Source organism: Sceloporus undulatus, chromosome 5, assembly GCF_019175285.1.
Source record: "Sceloporus undulatus isolate JIND9_A2432 ecotype Alabama chromosome 5, SceUnd_v1.1, whole genome shotgun sequence".
In the NCBI taxonomy this organism is placed as follows: domain Eukaryota; kingdom Metazoa; phylum Chordata; class Lepidosauria; order Squamata; family Phrynosomatidae; genus Sceloporus; species Sceloporus undulatus.
Genome location: NC_056526.1, coordinates 53,520,144 through 53,546,483, shown reverse-complemented (window position 1 = coordinate 53,546,483; position 26,340 = coordinate 53,520,144). Strand labels below are relative to the sequence as shown.

Genomic DNA, 26,340 nt, shown 5'->3' with positions numbered 1-26,340 from the left:
ATAATGCCAGACTTCTATCACAGAAAGTTCTTAATCTTTGCAAGTCATCACTGGCTCAAGATCCTTAAACTGAAGCAAGATACTTAGCTATAAGAATGAGAAAGAGTACAGAATGCTTAAAAGTAAGGTTGTAAAGCTTGAATGCTTAAGAAAGTTATACTACAAAAGTATTCAATACCTAAATCATCCAATTAGAATGGGTATTTGTAACTGAAAATGATTTCTAAATAGAGATGGGAAGGCTCGAAAAAAACTGAAAACATTTGGAAAAAACAACATTTTTCCCTGAAGCCTTTTTTTAAATATGAAATTGATAGCCTTTTGGCTGAAGAGCAGGGTACAAATAAATAAATAAATAAATAAATATTGCTGCTGTTGTTATTGTTGTTATTATTATTATATGCATACACACACAGTGCATACAATATACATTAAACATATATACAATAATATAGTATTTTCAAGATATACACGCATCTTCTATAATTACTATATCAGGGCTTTTTTCCATGACTGATTGAAAACTACTTCTAATGTAACATTAACATGAATTTTAATATCCTCTTCATCTGCAACTGCTAATGCCTTGAGAAAAACTGAACTAAGAAAATAAGGGCTGCCTTCAAGTAGCACTGCATACATAATAAAATGCATATGTTAATTTTGTTAATATACCAGACATTAGCAAAATTCAGATATTTAGGTTATCTGAATTGGATAACAGATGTGGTTACCTCTAAGAAGAGAAAGTAGGAAGGGAGAAAATAAAGGAGTGTGTGCAAGTGAGTGAGAGAAAAAGAGACAGACAGGGAAGAAGAGGATCTATATACTGAAAATGCTATTGCAATCTTGTTACATCAACAAATCTACCTAAAAAGAAATATAAACAACTACCTGCCTATATCAGTCACACATGCTCCTTCTAAAAATATATATATTTGGAAAATATAGTGAGTGGCTTGTAGCTGTCAAGCTACAGCTGCAAAATATGCAATTTAAATGATACCAGTTGCTGGTCTGACTCTATTCCCTGTGAAAAACAACATATTCATTAAAGGTATACTTACCTTCACAGATGTATCCACTTCACAGAATGAAAATCCAAAACACAACCAGCTTATATTACAACAACAGTAAAACAAACAAACCTAACACTCTCGGGCTTGATAGTATAAAAATAAGCACAACTGAAGCACGGCGATTTCTGGTACATCAGGTTGCAGCTGAACCACTTTTTCTAAAAAGCAGTCTGCAGTTTATTACGTCTCAGTTGGCTGTAGGCTTGGATCTCTAACTGCTCTGTTTTGCAGCTCCTCCCACACACTTGTTGACTGCTCAGGTTTCAGTTATTTTAGCCCAAGTACGATCTCTGAATTGCCAAGGACAACAGATTAGACTCAAATGGGTCAATCTAGCAAAAACCCATTCTCAATGAAAGCTTTGTTGAAAATACTTTTTTCTCTGCATTAACACACAACAAGCCAAAACTAAAAGTCCTATTTCTCATATATCCTGGGTAAGTGATAATATACAGAGGGTGCAGGGGCACACCACCAGTCACACTCCATGTGCATTCTGATGCATGTCTGCATAAAATCTATATGGAATTGAGTCATTCAGCTAATGTTCCTAGCAACAGTGCTGCTTAATGCAACCTGGCAGGTATTTTTCAAATGAGGTAGCAAGAGGTCCAACAGGCAGATACCTCAGAAAGGTCTCAAACTGTTTATTATGCACCCAATGGTGATCTTCTGCTGACAAGGCTTCTGTCAGTGTAACAGTGAAGCAATTCCTACTGCTGCTTGCATTCCTCTGAAAGTCTTTCTCCACCCCCCAAAAAATCTGTTACAGAGGAGGTGGGAAGCCTTCATACGCACATGATGTAGAGGGCTATGAGCGAGGGGGAACTGGTGAATGTCACCTTATTTCCCATTTAGTTGACAGATGCCTCTGGGAGATCAAGGGCCTTTCTGTCAGCAGATGACCCTACTGACACATCCTTTACTTATCAAATTTCTTACAGGCACTTAAAAAAAATGGCTTGAATTTCTTTAAAGAGTATGAGGTCAAACGATGTCCATCTCTATTTATAGGCAGTAGCCAGACTTCTCTGTTATATTCAAGAATAGCTCAAATTACTATGTATAATTTTGAATGCAAAATAAAATAGCCATCTGCTGTGTTATCTCGCCCTGTTTGTCAACAGAAGATGGACTTCATTGTTCAGAGGCAGTGTAATGTAAATTATTACAGACTACATATGGGGGGGGCATCCTCACCTTTTAAATGTGGAGTTGCCCTTTTAAATATATATCTTAGTGATAATGGTGGGACTGATTTTTCAGAGGAAGGCATTACTTGTGTACAAGACGTTGAACTCTCTTAAATCTGCAGCTTATTTTTCTACACTTGCAATGGACTTCTCTGCAGATGGCCCATCTAGGAATATCACTCAGCTGCTCACCAATAGTAAATGTAAACTCATCTAGAAAGATACTGAGATGGTATGGCTTTGGAAAAGTAAGCATCTAGCACAGGAAGATATTCCCCCCCCCCCCCACAGGCTCCTTTTGTTCATAAAATGTATCAAGATGTAAGATCCACTGAGCTTCGAAAGGTTCTATAACTTTTGTTTCGATCTAACCATTTTGAACTTACACTGCATCCCTTCTGCCATTTTGTTGCTTATCAGAAGTGGACAAAGAAAAGCGAGCAAAGAAAAGTATAGTCTTGATCTTTTTAATTACTGTATTTGGATAGTTTTTTAAAGATATCTCACTCCAACATCTTGTCCAGGGTGCTGGCCTCCTAAAGGCTGGGTTTATTTCAATTAGAAAAAGAGAGAGAGAAAGAAAAAAGGTCTAACTTTCAGACCTTTTTTAGTAGAAACCAAGAATCTTGATCTTTATTAATTTTCAGCTTTAAGGCTGACAGTGGAACAGACTTCTAGTAAACCGATTCACTGATCACTGGAGGCCAGAAGCTGCTCCTCAGTTGATCACTGGCAACCTAGGGAATGAACTTTGCAGCAGTTGTCCCAGGAGCAGTGTTGCCAATTCCCAGGAAATTTCCCAGGAACCAGGAAGTTTTAAACCTTTCTGGGAAATTTCCAGGTTTGCCAAATTTTTCAGAATTTTCAGGGAATTTAACTTTCCCACCCAGACATACCTTCCTGCCCCAAAAAACTTTCCCACCCAAAAAAAACACCCGACATACCTCCCATACTAGAAGTCCCGCACCCTTTAGCCTTCCCATAGTGCCTTGCAGCCCCCCAACTCAGAAATCCCACTCCCTGGCTCAGACATCCCGCCCTCTCCCAGGAATTTTGGAGGCATTCTGGAAAGCAAATCAGGGGATTTCCTTCAAGGGTGATTGGCAACACTGCCCAGGAGAACAAATCTATCCCTTTCAAAAAAAAAATTTAAAAGTCACATCTACCGGAAATAGTCCTCTCCTACCAAACCACTATTAGAAGCCTCTTGGATTTCCTTTTGTAACTAATTAGGAATAATTGAAGTCAGTAAATTTTATTTGGCCTAAGTATGATTCATCATTATTTACATTTTTCCTGCCTTGAAGAAGAGTCATACAGAAAGCTGTGCTCTAAATTAAGTTAATTAAAAAACCACTACCACCATCAGTCTACAGAACTGATTAAAATGGAAGGTTAAAAATGTATGTAATTTGAAGATTGTGCAATTTATTGTACAGTGAGTGAAAAGGGCACTTCAGTAATGATCAGGATACGGGTTACTGCACATGTTCCTAGGTCAGGCTGAGACAGTAAGAAAAACCTTATAGGTAAATCTTGCTCAAAGAGAGACAGGCTAGAAGGAAGATATGGATATTTGCATTCTGAGCTCTGCAGTTTTGCTGCCTGTTAAGCTTTGCTTTGTTTTTTGTCAGTTACAAGTTGTGAAAGGTATCCCAGTACAGTAATGAGAAGCTGCTATACAACTGGCTCTTTGTGCTCCTCTGAGCTTGCAAATATTCCCTTTTGTTTGTGTTTTTCAACTGAAATCCTAAAACTGCTGAGATTTTTAAACACGTGATTGCCTATGATTAACAATTTAAAAGTATGTATTTTCATATATGAAAACAGGCTTTAAACCTTTTGTAATTAACTTCAAGTTTCAGAGACTTTTGAAAGGCTGTGCTACAGTGCCTTTTATCATTCTGAACTACATTCCTAATGGGTATTTTGAAAAACAGATGTACAAATTTCCCTCCATTTTATTGCTCTGGCCATCAAAATGTTTTACCATCAAAATAAATGTATACTAATCTTTTGGATTTTCCGATGGTATAGACTTACATGAGCCATTTTGATATCCCAGAAAGAAGACATTCCTAAGCATATCTGCAGTATATAGAATCATGGAGTTGGAGTAGGAAAATGGGATTGTTTTTCTAGCTGTTAAACTACTCCGAGGCAAATAACACATATTTTCTTTTTCTCCACAAGCCTATTTTTGTCATTAAGATTTATTAAATATCATAATTTGTTAAAATTGTGCTAGCACACTTTAAAGCCTTTGAAAAATAAGCCAAATAATCCTAAAGACTATATTTTTCCATATTGAAGTAGATAAACTCAGGATGTTAACAATAGATGTTCATTCATATTAATGCCTTCATTTCACTTCTTTACCCAATACTTGGAGTTTACAATTCTTCTTGAAGTAATATCAGTCATTTTGTTCCACTGGAAAGCTGAACACATTATAGTGTCATATGACAGGGTCATATGACAGACCAATCAGGTATCATACATATACAGTACTGGTTTTCTTTAATGCAGCATGCACTGATAAAAAGTAGTTTATCACATTCAGCTATTAAACCATTCTGGATTATTCCCAAAAATAGACCACCTGGTAGATTACAGTTGGCTAACATGTCATGCCTAACATATCATGTGCTCAAAAAATAGAATCAGGCTTTCTTTAGTTTAACTTTAAGCAATTTAGAATCAGCAACATTTAAGTTTTATACTGTTTTTAAAAGTTGTATGCAATTAGAGAGCAATAAAATGAAAGGGCATGTCCATTTAATGTGACAGAGAGCATTACAGTATCATTGTTAGCTGTATATTGTTAGCTGTACATTGTTTAAAGCATTGGCAGCCATGAGAAACTCAAAAATTTATTGAGAGTATATTAGTTATTCTAATAGTTTATGAAACAAATGGAACACAAACAAATAAACCAACTCAAAGAGGAAGGAGTTGGTAGAGAAAACATTGCTATCAGCAATCAGGGAAGGCAAATTAATAATGGATTTATCATGAAAAACACAATATACTCTATATGAATCACTTCATGTTATCCATATATATAAAAAGGAATCTACACCACATGCTCAAAAACTGATAGAATGGTTAGATTTATTGACCACTAGCGTATAAAAATATAGATCTTGTGTACTTTCAATGTCAGTGCACTAGCTTTATTGTGTTTTTTTTTGTGTAGTTCTTAGTGGGACCTGAAACAGAATTTGTGAGTATATGATATAAATCACAGCATCGTTCCCTTGTTGAATGGCCCTTACAAAACCTTTATAATTTATTTATAATCTTCCCAATCTTAGAATTTATGGAGAAACTACTCTCTGTGTGTGTGTGTGTGTGTGTGTGTGTGTGTGTGAGAGAGAGAGAGAGAGAGAGAGAGAGAGAGAGAGAGTGCGCAAAGGTAGGCTTACTGCTTAACATAAAGAAAACAAAAATAATGTCTACGGAGGATCTACATAAATTCTACCTAGACAATGAGGAAATCAAAATAATTAACGTTCCTGTGCTTTGGATCAGACATTGATCAGAATAGAGATTGTACTCAAGAAATCAGAAGACTAGGAATGGGAAGGGCAGCTATTAAAGAACTAGACAAGGTTCTAAAGTATAAGACACACAGCTGAGCAATAAAGTTAGAATAGTCCAAGCCATTGTATTCCCCATCGCCATGTACGGATGTGAAAGCTGGACAGTGTAGAAAGCAGATAAAAAGAAAATCAACTTATTTGAGATGTGGTGCCAGAAAAGAATGCTAAGGATACCATGGACAGCCAAAATGACAAACAAAAGGGTCACTGAACAGATCTCCCTGGAAGCCAAGATGATCAAACTGAGGCCGTCTTACTTTTGCCCCATCAAGAGAAAGAATGACTCATTAGAAAATACTATAATGCCAGGAAAAGTAGAAGGTAGTAGAAAGAGAGGCAGACCCCATGCCAGATGGATAGACACAATCAGGGAGGCCATGGGCCTGAATTTGCAGGACCTAAGCAGAGCAGTGGATGACAGAGGATCTTTGTGATGTCTCATCTATAGGGTCGCCATGAATCAGGGCTAACATGAGAGCAACAACAAATGTGTGTATACAGTGCGCCTGCATCACATGTGGGCGCTTTTTACGTGGCTCTCAGTTTATGCTGAAAGGCGTGGGCGCGTCATGCACAAGCCCCATTATTTTCAATGGAGCTCAAGCATATGCACTATTTGCCTTTCACAGAGGGGTCCGGAATGGATCCCCCGCTTAAGGCAAGGGAACACTGTAGCTTAGATGCCATATCTAAGGGGCTTCTTCGTTTTTAAATGATGTGGATCATCTCTATTCCCTTTTTTATATATGGGCACTACTATCCTAGAGATCCAGCCTAAATGTACATTCCCTGTATAATTTATGTCTGTAAATAATTTGGATAGAATTAGCACCCACAATTCCATGTCATCTTTAAATATCTCTGGTTATTTGTGCCACGCTTAAGCACCTGAATCAATCTTTCTATATCTTGTGAAGTTACTGGGAGGAAACCAGCTTGATTCATCAAATTCTAACTGGAGAGGTAAATGATCACTTTCAACCCATTCCTCAATATCTAATGCACTTATTGAAGGGTACAGTCCTGTGGAAATTCAAATCAACTACACTAGCTCCTAAATTTGACAATCCGCATACTGTCCTCTTGATCTGGCCATAGGGCTACCGTTTATATAAATTAATTGGTATTTTGTTAAGGGTAAACATAAACTGCTCTGTCTTTGTAATTTACTGAACTCTAGCTATATGATCAATGTTGTAACTAACAGCAATTTTTCAGCAAACATATTCATTTTTTCTCCACTGAGTCAAATACAGTAGGCCCTCTCTCTTACGCAGGGATCCGTTCTGGATCCTTCTGCGTAAGGGGAAATCCGTGTGTGCTTGATCCCCATTAAAGATAATGGGGCTTGTGCATGCAGCAGCGCACACCATTACAGCTTCCGGACACACCAAGGCTTTTTTTGGTGTAGACCTCCAGCGTATGTGTGCGCACTGTACAACCTAAAGCAGAGATGGGGAAAAGTAAGTCTGCAGGCCACATATGGATCCATCTCCCCACACTCCCCACACTTTTTTACAGCCCTCCAAACTCCTCCAAACCTTCACTTTCACTTCCAATTTTTTTCAAGCAAAAATTAGCCTTCAGTAGCCAAACACTGTAAATGCCAATTGTTAGAGGCCTCCAGGAGCAGCAAGTTTGCTTGACCTTGTCCCTATACCCAGAAATCACAACAAAAATGGGGTTCTGGGAGCAATATTTAGTTGATTGCCAAACAGTGGGCAACCTGGCCCACCATAGGTTCTGAGATTGGAATTGTTCCTTGCAGCTTCTTATAGGCCAAACCTGTTTTAAAGTAACTACCTGTACTGATTTTTTTAAAAATAAATTGTAAGAAATCTAAAAAGAAGAATACAAAGGCACAAATATGAAATTTTAAAACATTACAATGGTCATTCTTTTGGGGGAACTTTCTTACAATTATTTTTAAAGCACAAACTGTAATATGAACACAACCTTAAACATCAGTTTGAGAAGATATACACAATGGTTATGTTTAAACAATTATGAACAGTCAAATAATCTCACTGGGCATTTTTAGTGTCTCCTTAACACTGGCCTGATTCTGACAACCTGCTCTCACATTAATGAGCCAATATATGGACATTTTGCCTGTGTGTACTGCCCCTTCACTTAGCTGTTTAGGCTGTGATCAAGTCAAGAATCTTCCAACCATAGTGTGTGAGTGTCCAAATCAGAAAACTAAAAAAATCAGAAGAAGGATATTCAATCAGGCTGTGTGGTGCAAAGAACCATAATGAAATGCTTCTTACCATGGCCGTGAACCGTTCCAGGACTGAGTGATGGCTGGTGTAGTTCTTTGGTTGGAGTAAGATACCCTTCTTTTGCCTGACGCTGGCTCATTTTTCCTGGAGTCTGAGCATGAGATTCATCACTGTTTGTTATCACAGCTGGAAAACAGTGGATTATTCTTTATTATCTTTACCACTACAACAGAAGCATCAGTGTACACAGTTTTTTAAAGACTAAAAGACATCAGGCCACTGTCCCAAGAACCTAATATTCTAAAATCCCATGTTGCAGAAATGTATTTCCTTAGGCTGAATAATACTAGGTGATGAGAACTAAGGGTGAGCGCCAAAGACTTTTAATGTGTCATCACACAAGTGTTCTAGGATGCAGTTACAACCATAACATAGTGTCAAGGGAGAAAAACCAAAGGGCTGAGAAGGAAGCAAAACACCTTCAGATGGTGAATCAAGGTTAACAAGCCAGGGGGAATCAGGAAAAAAGAGATTGGGGAGGAGACCATATGGGGTTTTCAAGGTAAGGAAAAACCCATTGCTGGATCTAGGAGCAGTCAAAGACAACAGTTTAGGGACTTAAGAAAGCCTCCTTGACACACTTCAGAAAATAGCAAGCAATATAAGGTATTCAGGCTCATGCAGGATACCACTGATTAGAAGTACATCCTCACAAACATGCACCCATGATATGCATTGCATGTCGTATTTCTGAACCCATCCCTTTTCTACTTAGTTGGAGGATGCTTTGTTATTCATTTCAATTTTTTATTAAGAACAGGAACCAAAACAAAGACAAAATGCAAAACCAACAACAACAATTACATACCAACACATACTCTTATTACATACATATAAATAAAATTCTAAACAAAGTTCCTTCATCTATCTGAGTGCATAAGACTTGATCTGCTCATTTTTTTCCTATATCTTTACCTCTCTCTTTTTCACTATTACTCCTTCCATCTATGGTATTTTTACAAATTCTCATGATCAGAGCCCATTCATTATCTGTATTTTTTCTATCTTTGGCATATCTAAATCACTCATGTCTGCCAATCTGAATAATCATTCTTCTGTTGTGGAGATTTTTGTAGTTTTCAAATTCTAAGCTAATAACATTCAGACAAAGGTTTATATATAAAACTATCTTCCAATCTTGGAGGAAGCTTTTTCTAACAGACAGAGAGGCATTTCTCCTTCACATTGCACTGGCTATTTCTCACTTTTAAAAGCATTCTGTGAATAAAGTACAAGGGGACTCTTCTAGAGCTTGTAAGGTTAATGTGTTCTCTGCCAAACCATATGACTCTTCCATATTATTATTCTGATAATGTCCAAAAATTAAGCCTATATGGCATGAATGTATAACAAAGAGCCAAACCACCAACATTTCCCATGTGCTCTAGCTTTTTAATCTCAGAGATAAACATGTTGCAGTGGCTCCTATGTCACAGTTCTGGAAAGGATACAGTTTGAATATCCCTTATTCTGAAATCTGAAATACTCCAAAATCCCAAACTGTCCATATGGGTGGCTAGGATAGTGACACCTTTGCTGTCTGGTGTTACTTTGTTTTGTACACACAAACTTTATTTCATGCATAAAAGTATTTAAAATACTGTGCATAAAATAACATTCAGGTTATGTGCATAAGGTATATACAAAACATAAATGAATTTCATATTTAGTCTTGGGTCCCATCTCCATGAGATCTCATTGTGTGTGCTGTGCGACTTCATGTAGTTTCTGACTTATGACAATCCTAAGAACCTTTAATAGGGTTTTCTTAGCAAGATTTGTTCAGAGAAGGTTCTAGTTCCAAGCATTTTGGAGAAAGGAGACTCAACCTATACTTAGTTTTTCACAGAATTCCAGATTCTAATAAAGTGACTGCTCAGTTTGAACAATAAAAACTAACTGATATTTCAGAAATATTAGCATCACATTTTGAGTCTTCCTTTATAATGTTAGTACTTGTATGTTTTATATCCTTTAACATTAAACCTTTTTGATAGTTAATTTCTAAAGTTAGCTTCGGAGGACAACTGCTTGGGAGGACAGCGGTCCAAAGATCTACTTTTATAAAAAGGAGTAAACCAGTGTATCTTCACATCTACTTAAATATTCCATGCAAAAAAATGACAAAATTTGTAAGCATCAACTTGAAATCCAATTCATAAAAGCATGTTTACTTCTGAAATTCTGTTGTCTTTTGTACCAATCAATAAGAATTAAATACTGTGATGTTAGTCTTTTCCTCCCTCCCATTCATCAGCTATTTTTCTAATCTAATCATTCACAAAGTCACATTGCCCTCTAGAGGCTCCACTAGTGAAGCACAAACTTCCTTACATTTTCTAATACATTATTAGCCTTAGCCACAATGTTTAAATAATCATGAGCTGCAACAGGCTGAATTCTTCCCCAGAATCTTTGAATGCTTATGCATTGTAGAATTACTGAGATACAGCTGAGATACTAAAGATGAACAGGATAATACACATAGGCACAAGAACATCTTGGATTTCGTTCTCCCTGACGTACTAGAACTTCAGAGCATTACCTCTTTACACTGCAAATATAGGCTCACAAAACACACACATGTACAATCCCATGCACACATAAACAGGTAGCACAACATATTTGTTTTTCTAGGTGAGAAACATTTAATTCTTTGACCCCACCTACCCAGAGAAGAGGCAAATCTCAATGAGAGTTAGGCTCTAGGTAGTTCTAGTTTGGCTCTACTATGATGCAGAGATGATACTACAAATAAAGCAAGCAAGCTATCTACACACACACACACACACACACACACACACACACACATCACATATGTCCCTTTTCCAGGACCTCCTATTCTCTATGAAGACATAACATTTCCCCTGCAGCTGACAGGTAAAGGGGGTACAGACTACTGCTGGGCTTAGGTTGACAAGCTGTCTGTCATCAACTGGCTCTGCATCACACATCTCTTCTTACCAGGCTTGAGATACAGTACATCTCTACTTTTCTTCATTGGTTAATATGGGTACCAAAACACATTACATGAAGTATGACTGTGGTTTTCAAAATATGAAATTAAAGGTACAATGGATAGGTAAGTTTTAACTATGTTTGCCTATTCAATATAAAACTGAGAAATACAGTAATTTTAACTGCTACGGTGCAACTATTTTTATTTTATTTTTTTGTAACTTGGGAAACTTTTGGAGAGCTATGGTACTCTGTTTCAGCATGCAAAGTAAAACAGGAGAAAAAAGGTGTGGGATGGAAACATCAGCTCCTTTGTCACTAACTGGTTTATTTTAGCATGGCATTTCATAGATTTCAATCCACTTCTTCAGATGTACTAACTTAAAACAGTATGCATAACCTGGGTGGAAAAACAGAGAGGAGACCCTGCTACAAATTCAGAGGCAACATTTGCCCTCATATTTACTCTGGCAGCATTATTAAAGGTCCAAATAATATTGCCACAACATTAAAAGTACAATTACAGTACTTATTTTATAAAGTCATTCTCCAATATGCTATAATGATATTCTCTGTCAGCAAAGCCCCTCAGCACTTTGAACAAACAGGACGCTCTCTACACAAAATAATAAATGGACACAAACATTCTTAGAAATGGCAGTGTCCCAAAAACCTTTTAATTTTCCTAGGCATACAACCAATGACTTTCAAGTTGCTGTTATGTGTCAAAAATAAAATCCAAAGGAAGATTGGAAAGTGAAACAGCCCCACCAAACTAGCCAAAATTAAGAACACAAACGAGACAAATTGCTGGAAGTGTAAAAAAAAATCCAGGTTTGCTGTATCACATGTGGTGGCAGTGCGAAACTGCTAAAAAATTCTGGAAAGATATACATAAGAAAACTGAAAAAAGTTTCCTCTCTTTGAGAAAGAAAAAGTAGTAGCATATAGATATCCTCATTTATAAATTCAAAAGGTAATGTAGAAAAATGGTCTAAACTATATCATTAATTACTAAATCTTTGATTATGGTACCCAGAAGTAAATAATTTGTTTTGTCTTATTTTTTAGTTAATGTTTCAACATATTTTAATTGCTGGTATTTGTTTGTAAAGACTGTAAGATTGTTTACTTGTTTTAAACTTGTATAAAACCCAATAAAGATTATTTAAAAAAAAAGAAAAAGAAAAAGAAAGTGAAACACTGTAATAGGATACATTCACAAATTTGAGTTTGTTAACAGAGAATGGGTTTTTGACAGACTACATGTATTAATATATGTATTTTCACCATGGCTACACATATAACAACAGAATTCTCCTCAGAAAACATTCCCACCGTAAGAGAATTGATTGTCATGTAAGGGCACTCACACTCAGGACTAAGACTTTCACAGTGTCATGATGCTTGAAAAACATGTATCAACTTGCACAGTTCTTTGAACGTTTATTACCATGGTCACAATTTGCATAGGTATCCTATTACACAATCTTTCTATATCACATTACACTCTGATCCAACCTTCAAAGCTATGTAATCAACACTTGTGGCTTAAAACTGTATCCCATCAGTGTGGCTGATGAAATGGACTGAACTTCAAGAAAAAAAAGTAGGCTAAAATAAGTCAATTAGTCTCACACATACGGCCATATACTTTCCCCTCCCAGCCACCTTACTCCTCTCGTCTCTCTTTTTTATTTGAAAAGTTAGTATGCTTCACTCAATAAATCTTCCATTCCAAATTCCACAATGATACAATAGACGTACGGCGCGGCGCACTGTACTGCATCACACTGTCTTTATACAAAAATATAATGTGCTTTTAACAGAGGATGCCTTACATCTCAACTACAGGATCATTGCAAAAGTTCTGCAGTAAAAGTCTAACAATTTACATAATGACAGTAAGTAATGTCTTAACAGTAATTTACAATAAGTAGTATATCTAGTTTGGTCTCATACTTGAAGTGGGATTAACAAGCTTTTCAATTAAGAATCTAGTTTTGAGGTGGAGTCTGGGACAGAAAGCATTCAGACCTGTAAATAAGAAGCTAAAATAAACCACAAATAGTTCCATTAGCTAAATCTGTATGCAAGGGTAACATACACAAGGTTATCCCAGTTCAATGAACAATATAATTCAGATCCAGATTCAGTCATGCTGAGCACACCCACTAAGATTTAAAGAATTTAGGTAAATCATCACGACTAGCTTGTATATTGATTTCAGCGGCATTACTTGAAGCACATCTAAAATTTGTGTTCAAGTTTAGATTCTAAGTTGTTTAAGACCACTTAGGAACAACAAGAAATTTCACTTTATATTTAAAGCACAGGAAAATACATATTACTATTCCTCATCTATGCAGCAGTCTCTAACACAGGTTGGAGAACAAAGTAGAACTACATGTGAAAAATGATTATGAAAACCCTTATACAGTATGTACAGTGCTCCCGTGTCATATGCGGCTTCCAGCATACGCTGGAAACTGCGCTGGAAAAAAGGCTTGCGCTCCCCGGAAGAAGTTATGTGGCACGCAGCCGTGGTGCACGTGCAGCACCACACGGTGGGCACGAGCCCCATTACTTTTAATGGGGCTCGAGCTTATGCACTTTTTCTTTTATGGGGGGGGGGGGGGGGGGGGGGGGTGGTCCGGAATGGATCCCCTGCATAAAAGAAGGGCCCACTGTAATTCTTTACTGCTTCATAGTTCATTTTTGTTGATTAGATATCATTATGTCTGTTACACTTGTCAGATCAATATTCATCTCAATGTGAAATAGTACCTAGATATTAAAGAGAGATGAAGGCCTGGTACAGATGGGTTGGAAAGGATGGCGAGACGCCACCCCATTCTGCCCTGGATTGCTGCCACAGAACTGCATGGGCGCAGCAATTATCCGTTCTAAAAAGGAGCTGCGAAATGCAGCTCCTTTCCACATCACTGCCAAGGCTCCATTAGCACCCTGGAGTGGCATGGTGACATCTCTTGTGTGCTGCCCCGTTTGGATGCAGCACACAAGGCACATCATCGGTGTGCACACTGTCTGAATGCATGCACACCCCAAAATGGTATCAGGAGAGCACAGAGCGTGGGGCACACTCTGCTCTCCTGAGCCCTAATGTCGGCCCCAGGCTGACACTTTACAGCTGTCTGTACCAGGTCGAAGTTTGCAGTGTTGTCATAAACCCCAAAATGTGGTAATATGAATCCAAATATTCACCTTTTACTTTAAAAACCTATAGTAACACAATCATCAGACCATCAGAGGTTGTCAGGTTGTATGCAATATTTTTAAATTAACAATCAGAAATTTACAATTCAGGCAGATTATAAATTAATTTGAAATATATAAAGTAAACATTTCATCTGATTATATTTAGGAACAAGAATCTTTCCAGACACTTTTCCAAAAACACACTGATACTTCAACTTGTATAAAATATGGCAGCCAGGTTAATTACAGGTATTCATCCTAATGATCACATAACACTGGTTTTGAAATTCCTTCACTGGCTGCCAATTAGTTTCCGGGCAAGATTACCTTTAAAGCCCTACATGGCTTGGATCCAGAATACTTAAGGGAACGCCTTCTTCCATACTGTCCGTCCTGCACTCTAAGGTCCTCGGGGAAGAATCTACTTCAGCCAATAAAATCTAGACTAACCTCAGTTACCCAGAGGGCCTTCTCCACTGCTGCTCCAAAGCTATGGAATGACCTGTCAGAGGAGATCTGCCACATTTCTACTCTTACAGCCTTTATGAAGGCTCTTAAGACAGATCTCTTCTGACAGGCCTTCCCTACCTAGTTCCTTTCCCCATTTACTGTGACTTACGTCACTCTGTCCACCAATTCTTCTCTTAAATTTAATGAGAAGAATTAAATTAAAATTAATAAAAATTAAATTGTTGCCTCAAGAAGAAGAGCCCTCCCTCCATCCCAACTGTCATCATCAGACCTGGGAGGGAGTGAAAAAGACAGGCCCAATTCCATCAGGTCTAACTGTGAATTCTGTAACTCACATCGCTCTCTTTTATTTTATTTTATTGTATTTTATTTATTTTTTGGATTTTATTTTATTGTATTCTCTATATTTTTATTGCTTTAACCCGCCCAGATTCCTTGTGATCGGGCGGGCTATAAATAAATCATCATCATCATCATCATGTCCCTCACTGGTGATACTCTCAGCCTCCAAGAATTAAAAAAGGAAACTAACATTCTTCAGAACAAGTGGGACTGGAATAAGATACTGTAGTTTAAAATGTCCTTGCTCAGCGATCCAGATGTGTTTTCTTTCAAGATACCTCATGTAATTTGCCCTCTTCATCAATTTTGTTTTCTTCCTAAAAGATATATGCAGCATTGAAGAAAAAATTACCAGTTATTTTCCTCACTGAGCTGCAGTGCTTTTTTGGGGGGGGGGGGGGGGGGGGGGGGGGGAGGTTCTGTGCCAATCCATTTTTTTTCTTACGGCAAACCCGTGACTCCCTCACAAGCCCTTTAGAACTGTCCTCTATTTTGAATTAGTGCCTGAGAATAATTGATTATATAGGATGTGGCTAGGGTTGGAAAACCTAAATGAGATCCCAAAACAGTCATGCCTGCTATAATTTATGTTACTCATTGGAATAGAAGATCCTTCATGCCATATAAAAACTGCTTTGAAAAAATTCTTATTCAGGCACCTGTGCCATATGCAGGCTTACCATACGCAGCTTTGAGCTTATGTGTACAGCAAGCCCGGGAGGAGAAAATGATGTGTGCACCGCAAGCACACACACGGAGCCACACACAGGAGTGTGCCGCCCTAGGAATCAATACGATTCCAGCATATGCATTTTTCCCCATACGCAGGGGGATCCGGAACGAATCCCCCATGTATAGGAAGGACCTACTGTATTTGCACCTTTTTTCATGTTGCATGCATTGTGGTATATTTGTTGTGTGTCTTCAAGTCATTCTGACTTATGGTGACCTTAAGGCAAGCTATTTCATGGTTTTCTTCACAGTTGCCTTCCACTGAGACTGAGGTAAGTAATCAAGAAAAAAGAACACTCAGCACACAAGACCACACAATGGAAATAGTGGTGTTAAGGTTCTCTAGGTGATGTCTCAGGACAACTTTCCAGTAAAAACTAATGTATATCTGAAGAACTGCCAAACCTGGCTAACTATAGTAATATTTTTCAATTAATTAAAGAGAACAGTTCTTCAATTTAATGGTGTCAGCTATCTGAGAAGGCATGAATAATGCCTTTTAACAGTTTTCCAACAGTAAGAGCTGAATCTTGTTTACTTATAGTACCAGGAAGGGGGAAATGAAAGCAGCCTATTTATCTTCTGCTTATTGTCACAGTAAATGTTTAATCCCATTACAGAATCAAAGCTAGAACACAATGATATTTTTATAGTGAAGTGGTGAGGTGCACTGAGTGCAGTGCTGAATTTAAGTATGGCTTGTTTTCCATTAAAATACCAGTGTCAGAAATAAGCATGCTTTTTAAATAGCAGAAGTAATAAAACATCCCGTTTCAGCCAAAGATCATTCATTCATTTATTGTTTTATGTACAGCGCTGTGCAAATCTACAGCGCTATATAAAGAATAATAATTATTATTATTATTCTCCAGAACTACTGACTTACTCATAAGTCAATAGATCCTATTATATAACCCAAGAGAAAATTATAAAGGTAAAGGTTTTCCCTTGAAATGAACGTCTAGGCATGACTGCCTGTAGGGGGCGGTGCTCATCTCCGTTATTAAGCTGAAGAGCCAGCATTGCTGAAGACGACTCCAGTGGTCATGTGGCCAGCATGACTGTACCAAACGCTGTTACCTTTCCACTGAAGTGGTACCTATTTATCTACTTGTATTTGCTTTCGAACTGCTAGGTTGGCAGAAGCTGGGACTAGTTATAGGAGCTCACCACATCATGCAGCATTCGGGCCTCCAAGTGCCAACCTTACGAAAGTCAGAATTGATGTCTGAACCACTAAGACACCACATCCCAGTGATTTAAAACAACATTCATATGCTTTTAATGCTATTGTATTGCTGTATTTAATTTTAATTGTATATGTATGTTATTTGTATGAATGTTTTATAATGCTGTACACCGCCCTGATTATATAGAAGGGCGGTATAGAAATAAAAATTTTATTTTATTTATTATTATTATATGATTGGCTAAGAGCCTATTATATAACCCAAGTTGCTTTAAATACTCCTGCTGATTTTTGAACAGTTTAAATGTATTAAGTCTAACATGAAACTGCTGACTGGATGCTGACTAAATCTCTACATAACATAGTAAATATTTAAAAAGCCAGTTCTATGGTTTAAAACAATACATTTGCAATACAATACTTTATTCCTGTGTTTTGAAAGGAAAAAATACCAATCAAAAACTACTTCTGATTTATTGGCACAACAGATTTATATTGGAATATAGCACAAAATCAATATAAACCATCTTCTGCTGAAATTAATGAAATCATTTATGTGTATCCAAAATCAGAATATGACAATCATTGCAGTGTGTTAGATGGAAATTAATTCATCAATTTTCAAATGGATCAGAGGACTTCCTATATTCACATCATTCTATATGTTGATAGTATAGGCTATATTCAGAGTACGTCAATAGCAAATTACCTCTGAAAATTCCTTGCCTATGAAAGAAAACCCTGTAAAATTTATGGGGTCACCGTTAAGTCAACATGTGACTTGAAGGTATATATTTTACTTGAGTTACCTGGAACAGAATATCATCTTTTATAGACAGATCAGCCTTTAAGCAAACACACAAGAGCATGCACAAGCACTTCTGTTGGTTAAGTTACTTTCATCCTACTACTTCAGCTTCTGGATTTATTTTAAAATGCTCAGCATTCACTAATATTAGTAAGGTATGGAAGAGGCCAATGAAATCCAAGATTTGGCCTTATGAGAATACAATTTTCAGATGAGGCACCAGAAAAAATTTACTTACTTGAGGGTCCCTGCAAATCTTTGATCTCACCATGATGCTGAAGAGGCAGTGCAATTGAGTACGCAGTACAGCAAACAAAAACATCCAGGCCAAAAAATGGGGAGGGGATGAGGAGCACAACAGCCACAACAGAAGGGGAAAAAGAACAAAGGAAAGAGTATGTTAGTCTGAAACTAAAAATGCAACATGATAGTAATTTCTTAATTATATATAGCTCCAAAATAGGGTAAATGAAGCAAAATAAAAATCCACACAGAGAATATGATTAGCAAAAGCCACCATTAACTATGCTAGAGTTAGTAAACAACTCATACTCTCAAGAGATACAAATATTTCTTAAGTTATTTTCATAAGGTATCATGTAACATGCCAAACATATTTGTTCACTGGAAAAGTGAAGTTATGAATGCCTTTAAAAACTTGAAAAATGAACAAGAAAGGAAGATTAACATGGTCTACAAATTAATAGCAGAAAGATTGTTATTGGCACAAAACAGGAACACAAACATTTAACCGTGGCTTTCAAAACAATATACTGTATCCAAAAGAGTGAATGAAGAATGGAATGTTACTAAAAGCATATCAAAAGATGGGATACCTGTATTTTTCCCACTTTGGGGGAAAAAGCAGCGTGGGATTATACCTAGAAATGGTTGGACAGAAGGTTGGACAGAAGGCTGCACAGAATTCTTATTCCAATTGCTATTCATCTGGTCAAACTGGCTACTTCCAGTAGCTACTTCCCATATAATTGAAAGAAGAAAAAATGGTTGAATGTGTCTTTGGACTCTCCACAGAAATTAAAAAAGTAAACACCACTCTGTCTGTCAGCCATTACTTTAGTGATACCAGTTGTGATATATTTTAATTAATGTTTTTATTTCTCTTTTAAAATAACCTCTACCTAGTCTAACCTTGATATATATATTCTATAAACATCTTTTGCATGCAGAAGTTTAATAAAGCCTTCCTTCCAACCACCATCTTGAGGGGGAGAGAGGCCTGTTATGTTTTATTTTGACTTTATATTGTACTTCCTGTTGTACACCGCTTTGATCTAATTTGGAAAAGCAGTATATAAATTAACATTATTATTATTATTATTATTATTATTATTATTATTATTATTATTAAATGGTTTAATATCTGCCTCCTCTATGTAGCTGAGAAATATCTGTGCTTGAAATTCAGGAGCTGCTGTGAGTTGGTGCAGACAATACTGGCCTGGATTGATTAATTTAGCTCCCTGTGTTATCCCTTTGCTCTACAACCTCTTAAGAAAGTTGTCCCAGCAGCACCTCACTTTCTCCTTTTAGAAGAGATGAATCTTGTCAAAAATAGTAAGTGGGTCCTATGGTGCCGATAGAAAGATAAAGACAAATTCGTCATCTGAAGAAGTTGAAAACTATCTGGTTATTTCAGAGCCACTGTCTTACACTATTACAGTAGGCCCTCCTTATTCATGGACTCGCCATATGCGGATTCCAGCATCTGTGGATGGCAAACTCGCATGGGGGGATGGCAGAGGTGGCAGAGGAGGAGGAGGCGGAGGGAGGAGAAGGAGACAGCGGCAGCAGTGGCGGAGGCAGGAAGAAACGGAAGAGGAGGAAGAGGTGGGGGAGGGGAGAAAGAGGAGGAGGGGGAAAGAGGCAGAGAGAAAAGGAGGAGAAAGAGGAAGAGGAGGGAGAAGAAGCGAAAGGAAGAGGAGGAGAAGGAGTGTATATAATTATACACTCAGCTCGACATATTCACGAGGGTTCTATTCCAGACACCACCATCCCTGTGATTAGCAAAATCTGTGGGATCTCAAGTCCCGTTGTTCCTAATGGTGGTACAACACATGCACAACCATACTGGCACAACCATGTGCACAAGCCACCATTCGGGAGAACAGGGCAGGACCATGGTCCTGAATCTGTAAAACCTGAGCAGGGCTGTTGATGATAGGATGACTTCAAGGTCTCTCATTCATTTGTTGTTATGTGCCTTCAAGTCGTTTTCGTCTTATGGTGACCCTAAGGCAAACCTATTACAGGATTTTCTTGGCAGATTTGTTCTGAGGAGCTTTGTCATTGTCTTCCCCTGAAGCTGAGAGCAAGTGACTTAGAATCATAGAAGATCACCCAGTGGGTTTCATGGCCATGCCAGGAATCGAACCCTGGTCTCCAGAGTCTAGTCCAATGCTTAATGGCCAGTACGTAAATACGTACTTCACAAGATGAACAGTGAAGTAGGAAAGCTAAGTGAAGAAGCCGATAGTTCAAGATTACTGTAATGGCCAGTATGTAAATATTTCAGCACTGCATTGCTAATCACTTTCAAGTAGCTGCTAAGAAACAGGTTAACACAACCTTAGTGTCTACTTCTGTTGTCTCTCTTTATCATAAGTTGAAGTTGACTTGATAGCAGTTAACAACAACAAAATAAATTCTGCTAGACAGTTTTCTGACTGCCAAGAAATTCACATCTTCAAACTAACCGGAACTGATTCAACTATTTCAATTCACAAACTATCTGGTTGTTACAAGCCTGAAGTATGTGATAATTCTGTAACATACAGGTCCACCTAATAAACACTTCTAAAATCATGTAATTGTATTTTGGGATATGCATGCACCATTATATTATATTATACATATGTTCTGACCTTTCTCTAATCCAATCAGCACATGTATTGACTGCTCTTGCAGTGAAATCCCCCCACCAAAAAAGAATCTATTATACAAGTATACTTTAACCACAATTTCCCTGATCAGTTTCCATTTTTGATTTCCCAAAAAGCAGCATATCATATGAAACTAATACTGTACATCTTTATGTGGAATTTTTAGTCTACAATTAAAATGTCAGAATTACAGAATTACTATTCGTTGAAGTGAAAAGTAACAACAGAATGAGAGTCAGTATGATCACCAATGAAATGAAACCTATCAAAATGGCATGCATGAAGATAGGAGAAGAGAGAATTGTATCTTAAAGATGAGTAACTTCTTAGTGCAAAACACTGTGCTATTATCATTACTTACATGATGAAAAAGAAGTGATGAGCGTTCAGCTACTAACAACTTCACAAAACTGTACAAATAAGTAACTGCCCGCAAGGTGAACGGCAAAGCAGGAAAGCTAAGTAAAGAAGCTGATAGTTCAAGATTACTGTAATGGCCAGTATGTAAATATTTCAGCACTGCATTGCTAATCACTTTCAAGTAGCTTCTAAGAAACAGGCTAATTCAACCTTAGTTGTATTAGCCTGTTGTCTCTGTTTCATGAAAACTACTAGATTATATAAATTCAACAATACTTGTAAAAATGGGGGTGGGGGTAGGAACAGCTAATTTACAATCTAATGGACATTTTTGTTTCATGCAAATGTAGATAATAAGCAAGGAAACTTTCTAAAACTTCAGCAGTTTAAGAGTTTTAAATAAAACAATTTACACAGGAAAAGGATCTCTGCAAAAACCGAAAACACTTTCCACACTGATCTTCTCTCATATCTCTTTATGAAATTACATTTAGACATTTATTTCACTTGTGTACAGTGCTGTACCCAAATCTTTTACTCCGAGTCTCAAGTCAAGTCGCAAGTTTCTACCTGTAAGTTTCAAGTCCTTGCAAAATACTTTCAAGTCAAGACTCAAGCCAAGTCTTAAATCTGCGAGCCAACTTTAACAGAAAAAAAGGAAGCAGGGCATATTTGTCAGAAAGGAACAGGAACGCAGCAGGTAATGAGTTGACAGTCTATCCAGTAGCCTGTCCATGCTGCACATTAGAGGAGCTTTTGAAAAGTTTTAGGAGGATCCTTCTATCTCAAGCCTTTTGCCTAACATATTTGCTGCTCCCCTCCAAGAAATACACCCCACACTCCAAGGAGTTGGGTCTTGCCGGCTGCTCACAGTGAATGATGTCAGCAAGTTGGTCATTAAAAATATGCAAGTCACAAGTTGAACCTGGTAAGCCCATCATTTATTGCAGAGTCAAGCAGAGTCATTGAAATAACTTAAATCCGACTCAAGTCCAAGTCAATCGATTCAAGTCTACATCATTGCTTGTTTATGTATTTGTTTAAACATTAATTTAGTTACCAGTACTGTTATTAAATTATTTAAACAGTAAGTAAGCATGTGTTTGAGATGAAAATAAGTACATTGGGCCCTTGGTATCTGCTGGGGTTTGGTTTGAGTACTCCCTGTGGATGTCAAAATCCATGGGTAGCCATTTCCGTTTTCCCCAAAAAAACCACAGGGGGGACATCACCTATCTATGGTTTCACAATTTTCAGAAAGTTTACATCTCTACTAGTGAAGCAAGGATACTGTCACATCAGTAAAAGATAAAGGAACAATCTTTACAAAGATATTTTTCTTATGACTTCTATTCCTGTTCTGTTTCTATTCTTATAACCTGAAGCTTTAAATATCTAGAGGGCGAACACTTCAGAAGGTCCACAGGCCAATTTTCTATCTGCAGGACCCACTGCAGAATCAGCCCCACTCCTGGCCAAAAACAGCAATAGTACCTATAGCATACACACCCACACGAGATGGTGTGGTGTGTGTGTGTGTGTGTGAGAGAGAGAGAGAGAGAGAGAGAGAGAAGGGAAGTTGCTGGGAGTTCACTAGCAGGTCTGGAAATCTTGTAGCCCATTTAACTGCAAACCTCCTGCTCCTTTCAGAGGAGGAAAAATATTTTCCCCTCTGTTGGTGAAGTCATGGGGATTTGGAGAGATATTAGCAAAACATATAAATAATACAGTTAAACACAGGCAGGAAGCTATGGCCTGTTACAGACTGCCAAAATAAAGCTGCTTTGGGTCTCTTTGGAGGTATACTATTTAAATGATGCATGGGTCCTAAGAGTCTGGAGGTCGCGCCAAAGCCACACTCCATTCCTAAGCACCGGAGTGCAGCTTTGGTGCTGCTTCCGGATTCTTAGGATGCATGCATCATTTAAACAGCATACCTCCAAAGAGACCCGAAGCAGCTTTATTTTGACAGTCTGTAACAGGCCTATGGTAGGTTTTACTCTGAAGCAGCAGTAGCAGCAAACAAATCTTATTGCACCACTGCCACTGCACAAGCAGAATTTTTCAGAGTTAAAACCTTGCTCTTCACAAGATTGGCAGATCAATCTGAAAGTTCAACATACCCAATTTGCATTATATTTTGCAGAGACAAATCTGTACACCCATCTATAACTTTCATAAGTCATTTTGACAACTCCAGTTAAACACTGGGATATAAAAACAAGTAGAATAATAACTCTAAATGGAGAATCAAATTTAGCCCGTATTTTTTAAGGAGGACTCCACTTTCATTTTTCATTAAAAATACTGCAATCTACAGAAACCTAAATGTGGAAAGACAAACTTAATTACAATAATGAAGACTATCAATGAAATCAACATTTGCAATGACAGTAAATAATGAAATGGGTTTTTTCTTTTCTTTATCTCTACAGAGATACATCATCGAGGTTGTTTTCTACATGGATTTCTACACAAAAATATAATACTTTTCCATCACGAAATGTAATTTTTGCTGTAGTTTGTAGGCATGGGATTAACCAAGTCTTCACATGTAACTAAAGTTTAGGTAATAGTATAATTTAGTGTCAAGTTAAATAACGCATCCTATCATTGTTAACCACTTCAAGTATCTATTTCCAGAAATCCCCAATCCCCACCCATCTTTTCACCTATGGTTACAGTCTATCATATCTAATTATAGCCCTGATTCTCTGCAACAAATGCTTTAAATTAGCAGAAATTAGATAGGAAGTAAATTATTATTTGTATATAAAAATTTTTCAAAAGACAAGAAAATTATTTTAAAATAATAGAAGAGAAAAAACTGGCAAATTCCTGCCATTTTACCACATACTTCCCAAGAGAATATTGGGGTTACTCTCTACTAGCTTTTACCTTTACTTTTTACTTTCATAAGAGAAACCAAAAGTAATCCAGTCTATCATATTTGTTGAAATTTCTCCTTTCTTTTGGCTTAACTAAACGTTATATACAAATTTATACAAAAACCCACCAGTGGCTTTTTTTTTTAAAAGGGGAAGTAGGGTCTTTTTTTAAAGGAGAGTACAATTCTTTTCCCAGAGATTTTCTTCCTCCAGCCCCAGGGAACTAAGAGGGCAGATTGCCAATGTACATGAGGTCCCTACTGCAAAGAGAGGAAGACATACAAGATCTTTAGTTTATTGCTGTACGTTTTAGGAAATTTCTCTTCTTTTGATTTATCAGTTGCCAGCCACTTTATATAAAATTACTCACTGAAGCTCTATCAGGCTCTCCTTCAAACGAAAGAGTCTCCATTTTGAAACAGATTGTTGTCGTTCCCTTAGAATTCTTCCATTCTGCAGTCTACAAAAACAAAACAAAAAAGAAACAAATTATGAATTATTGGATCCTGCAATCAACTACTATTGACGAACAATGCAGTAATATACATTGTAAGTGGCTCCAAAATCCAAATATTTTTCCTTGATGGCTGAGACAATGATACCTTTGCTTCCAGATGGTTCAATGTACGCAAACTTTGTTTCATGCACCAAATTATTAAAAACACTGTAATAAATTATCTACAGGCTATATGCATAAAATATATATGAAGCTTAAATGATTTCCAAGACTATGCAAACACTCAAAATTCGGGGGTGGGGGTGGAGAGAGAAGCTGAAACCTGAACCACTTCTGGTTCCAAGCATTTTGGATACTCAACTTGTATAAATTTTACTTCTGAAAAATCTAAATGGATACAATTTTTATACAGAATACACTGTTGGTCTGGTGAAGAAAGAAAAAAAGAGGTGTTCACATTTTGTCTCTTTGTTTATGCAGTTTATATCTGCATTTGCAGTGGGAATATATTTTTGACACATGCTTGTTTTAGCCATGTACTATACTTCCTTAAATTGCAATAACTGTCAGCTTGGTGTAGATAAAACGTACCATAGATTTGTTCAAAAATCTGAACAGAGATTCAGTAATGTCCTTGGTAATAAACTATGGTAATAAATGTATCTAAAAAGTGGCAGGAGAAAAACCAGCCAATAAATTTCTATGATAGGCCTCCTCAAAATGCTGTCTCCAGTGTTTTGAAGTACAATCAGCTCCAGCATGGCATGGTCACTAGACCAGAATTATGGGAATTGTAGTCTAAGATATCTGAAGTACATAGGCTTTCAGTCTTTGCTCTCATTGCTTTCGCTTTTCTAATAACTGAAAGCGTAGAAAGCAGTGCAAGACTGAAGGCCCATTCTGAACTAATAAACCACAGATTAACTATACTGTATTTCTGTATTTTCTCTCTCTCTCTGTCTGTCTCTCTCTCATCCTCCCCTATACTCTTCTTCTCAAACCTCCTGCTTTGGTGAAGCTAGTGTACTGTCGTAAATCATTGCTCTCAGCATTGTCTGAACCAATAAGCTGTAGTTTAAAGGATCCCTCCCAACCAAGATCAGATCTTACTGAGCCCTTCAATCAGTGTTTATTTTTTCCAAATACCATAAGAAGCTGTGATATAAAAAAACAAGGCTATCTTCACCAAAGTTAGATAATGGGAGCAACAAAAAGCTTACTTCATTCCTGAACAATCGTTTCTCAGAATAATATCTTCACTATCTCAACTGGACACAATGGTCAAAAGCTTCAACTGAATTTTCTCCCAAGAAGCTAGATGGTTAGCATGTCTATGATAAACACAACTCACAGCCTTAGTTGCTTGCTCCAAATTACAAAAGACAATGTAAGAGCACAACAATATTAACTACCTATATCCCCATGCAACGGTGACATTTGCTGTTAGTCCATTATAGTTTAGATAAAATCTACACTGCAGGATGTAGACAAAGGTGCACTTGAAGAGAGGGAGAATGATTTTTACCAAGCAAATATTGAAACTTTTTGATATATACTGCTTTGGGCACTAAACTGAAATTTTAGAAGTTACATATTCAAAGTAAGATAGACAAGCTTCTTGTTGCTTTATTAGAGTTAAGTTTCCCATTCAGGACACCCAATATGGGGGGAGAGAACAGGACTTCAAAGTAGCCATTGGTTTCAGGCTATATTACAGCAGGTATTTCCTTTCCAATTCCATTAAAGAGAAAAAGCTAAGTCTGCAAAGTGGAACAAATTTCCAAAAATGAAAGGGAGGGGGGAAATAATGCAAGGATAGAGAGACATAGGTCAAAAACACACTGCACAAAA

At 37.3% G+C, this 26,340-nt stretch overlaps 1 protein-coding gene across 5 annotated transcripts in view; it reads right to left on the bottom strand.

Moving 5' to 3' along the window:
• OSBPL8 (oxysterol binding protein like 8) overlaps positions 1 to 26,340 on the bottom strand; it is a 97,294-nt gene that overhangs the window by 57,614 nt on the left and 13,340 nt on the right. For 2 of the 5 annotated variants that reach the window (XM_042468576.1, XM_042468578.1), the window contains exon 1: positions 1,068 to 1,270. Coding sequence is in view for 1 of the 5 variants with exons in the window: in XM_042468575.1 (XP_042324509.1) it covers positions 8,151 to 8,288; positions 18,120 to 18,156; positions 24,403 to 24,444 (217 nt within the window). In the remaining 4 variants the exon portion in view is untranslated. Of the gene's footprint in view, positions 1 to 1,067; positions 1,271 to 8,150; positions 8,289 to 18,119; positions 18,157 to 24,402; positions 24,493 to 26,340 lie in introns of those variants that run through there. The other 3 variants (XM_042468575.1, XM_042468580.1, XM_042468579.1) reach the window with 3 other exon arrangements.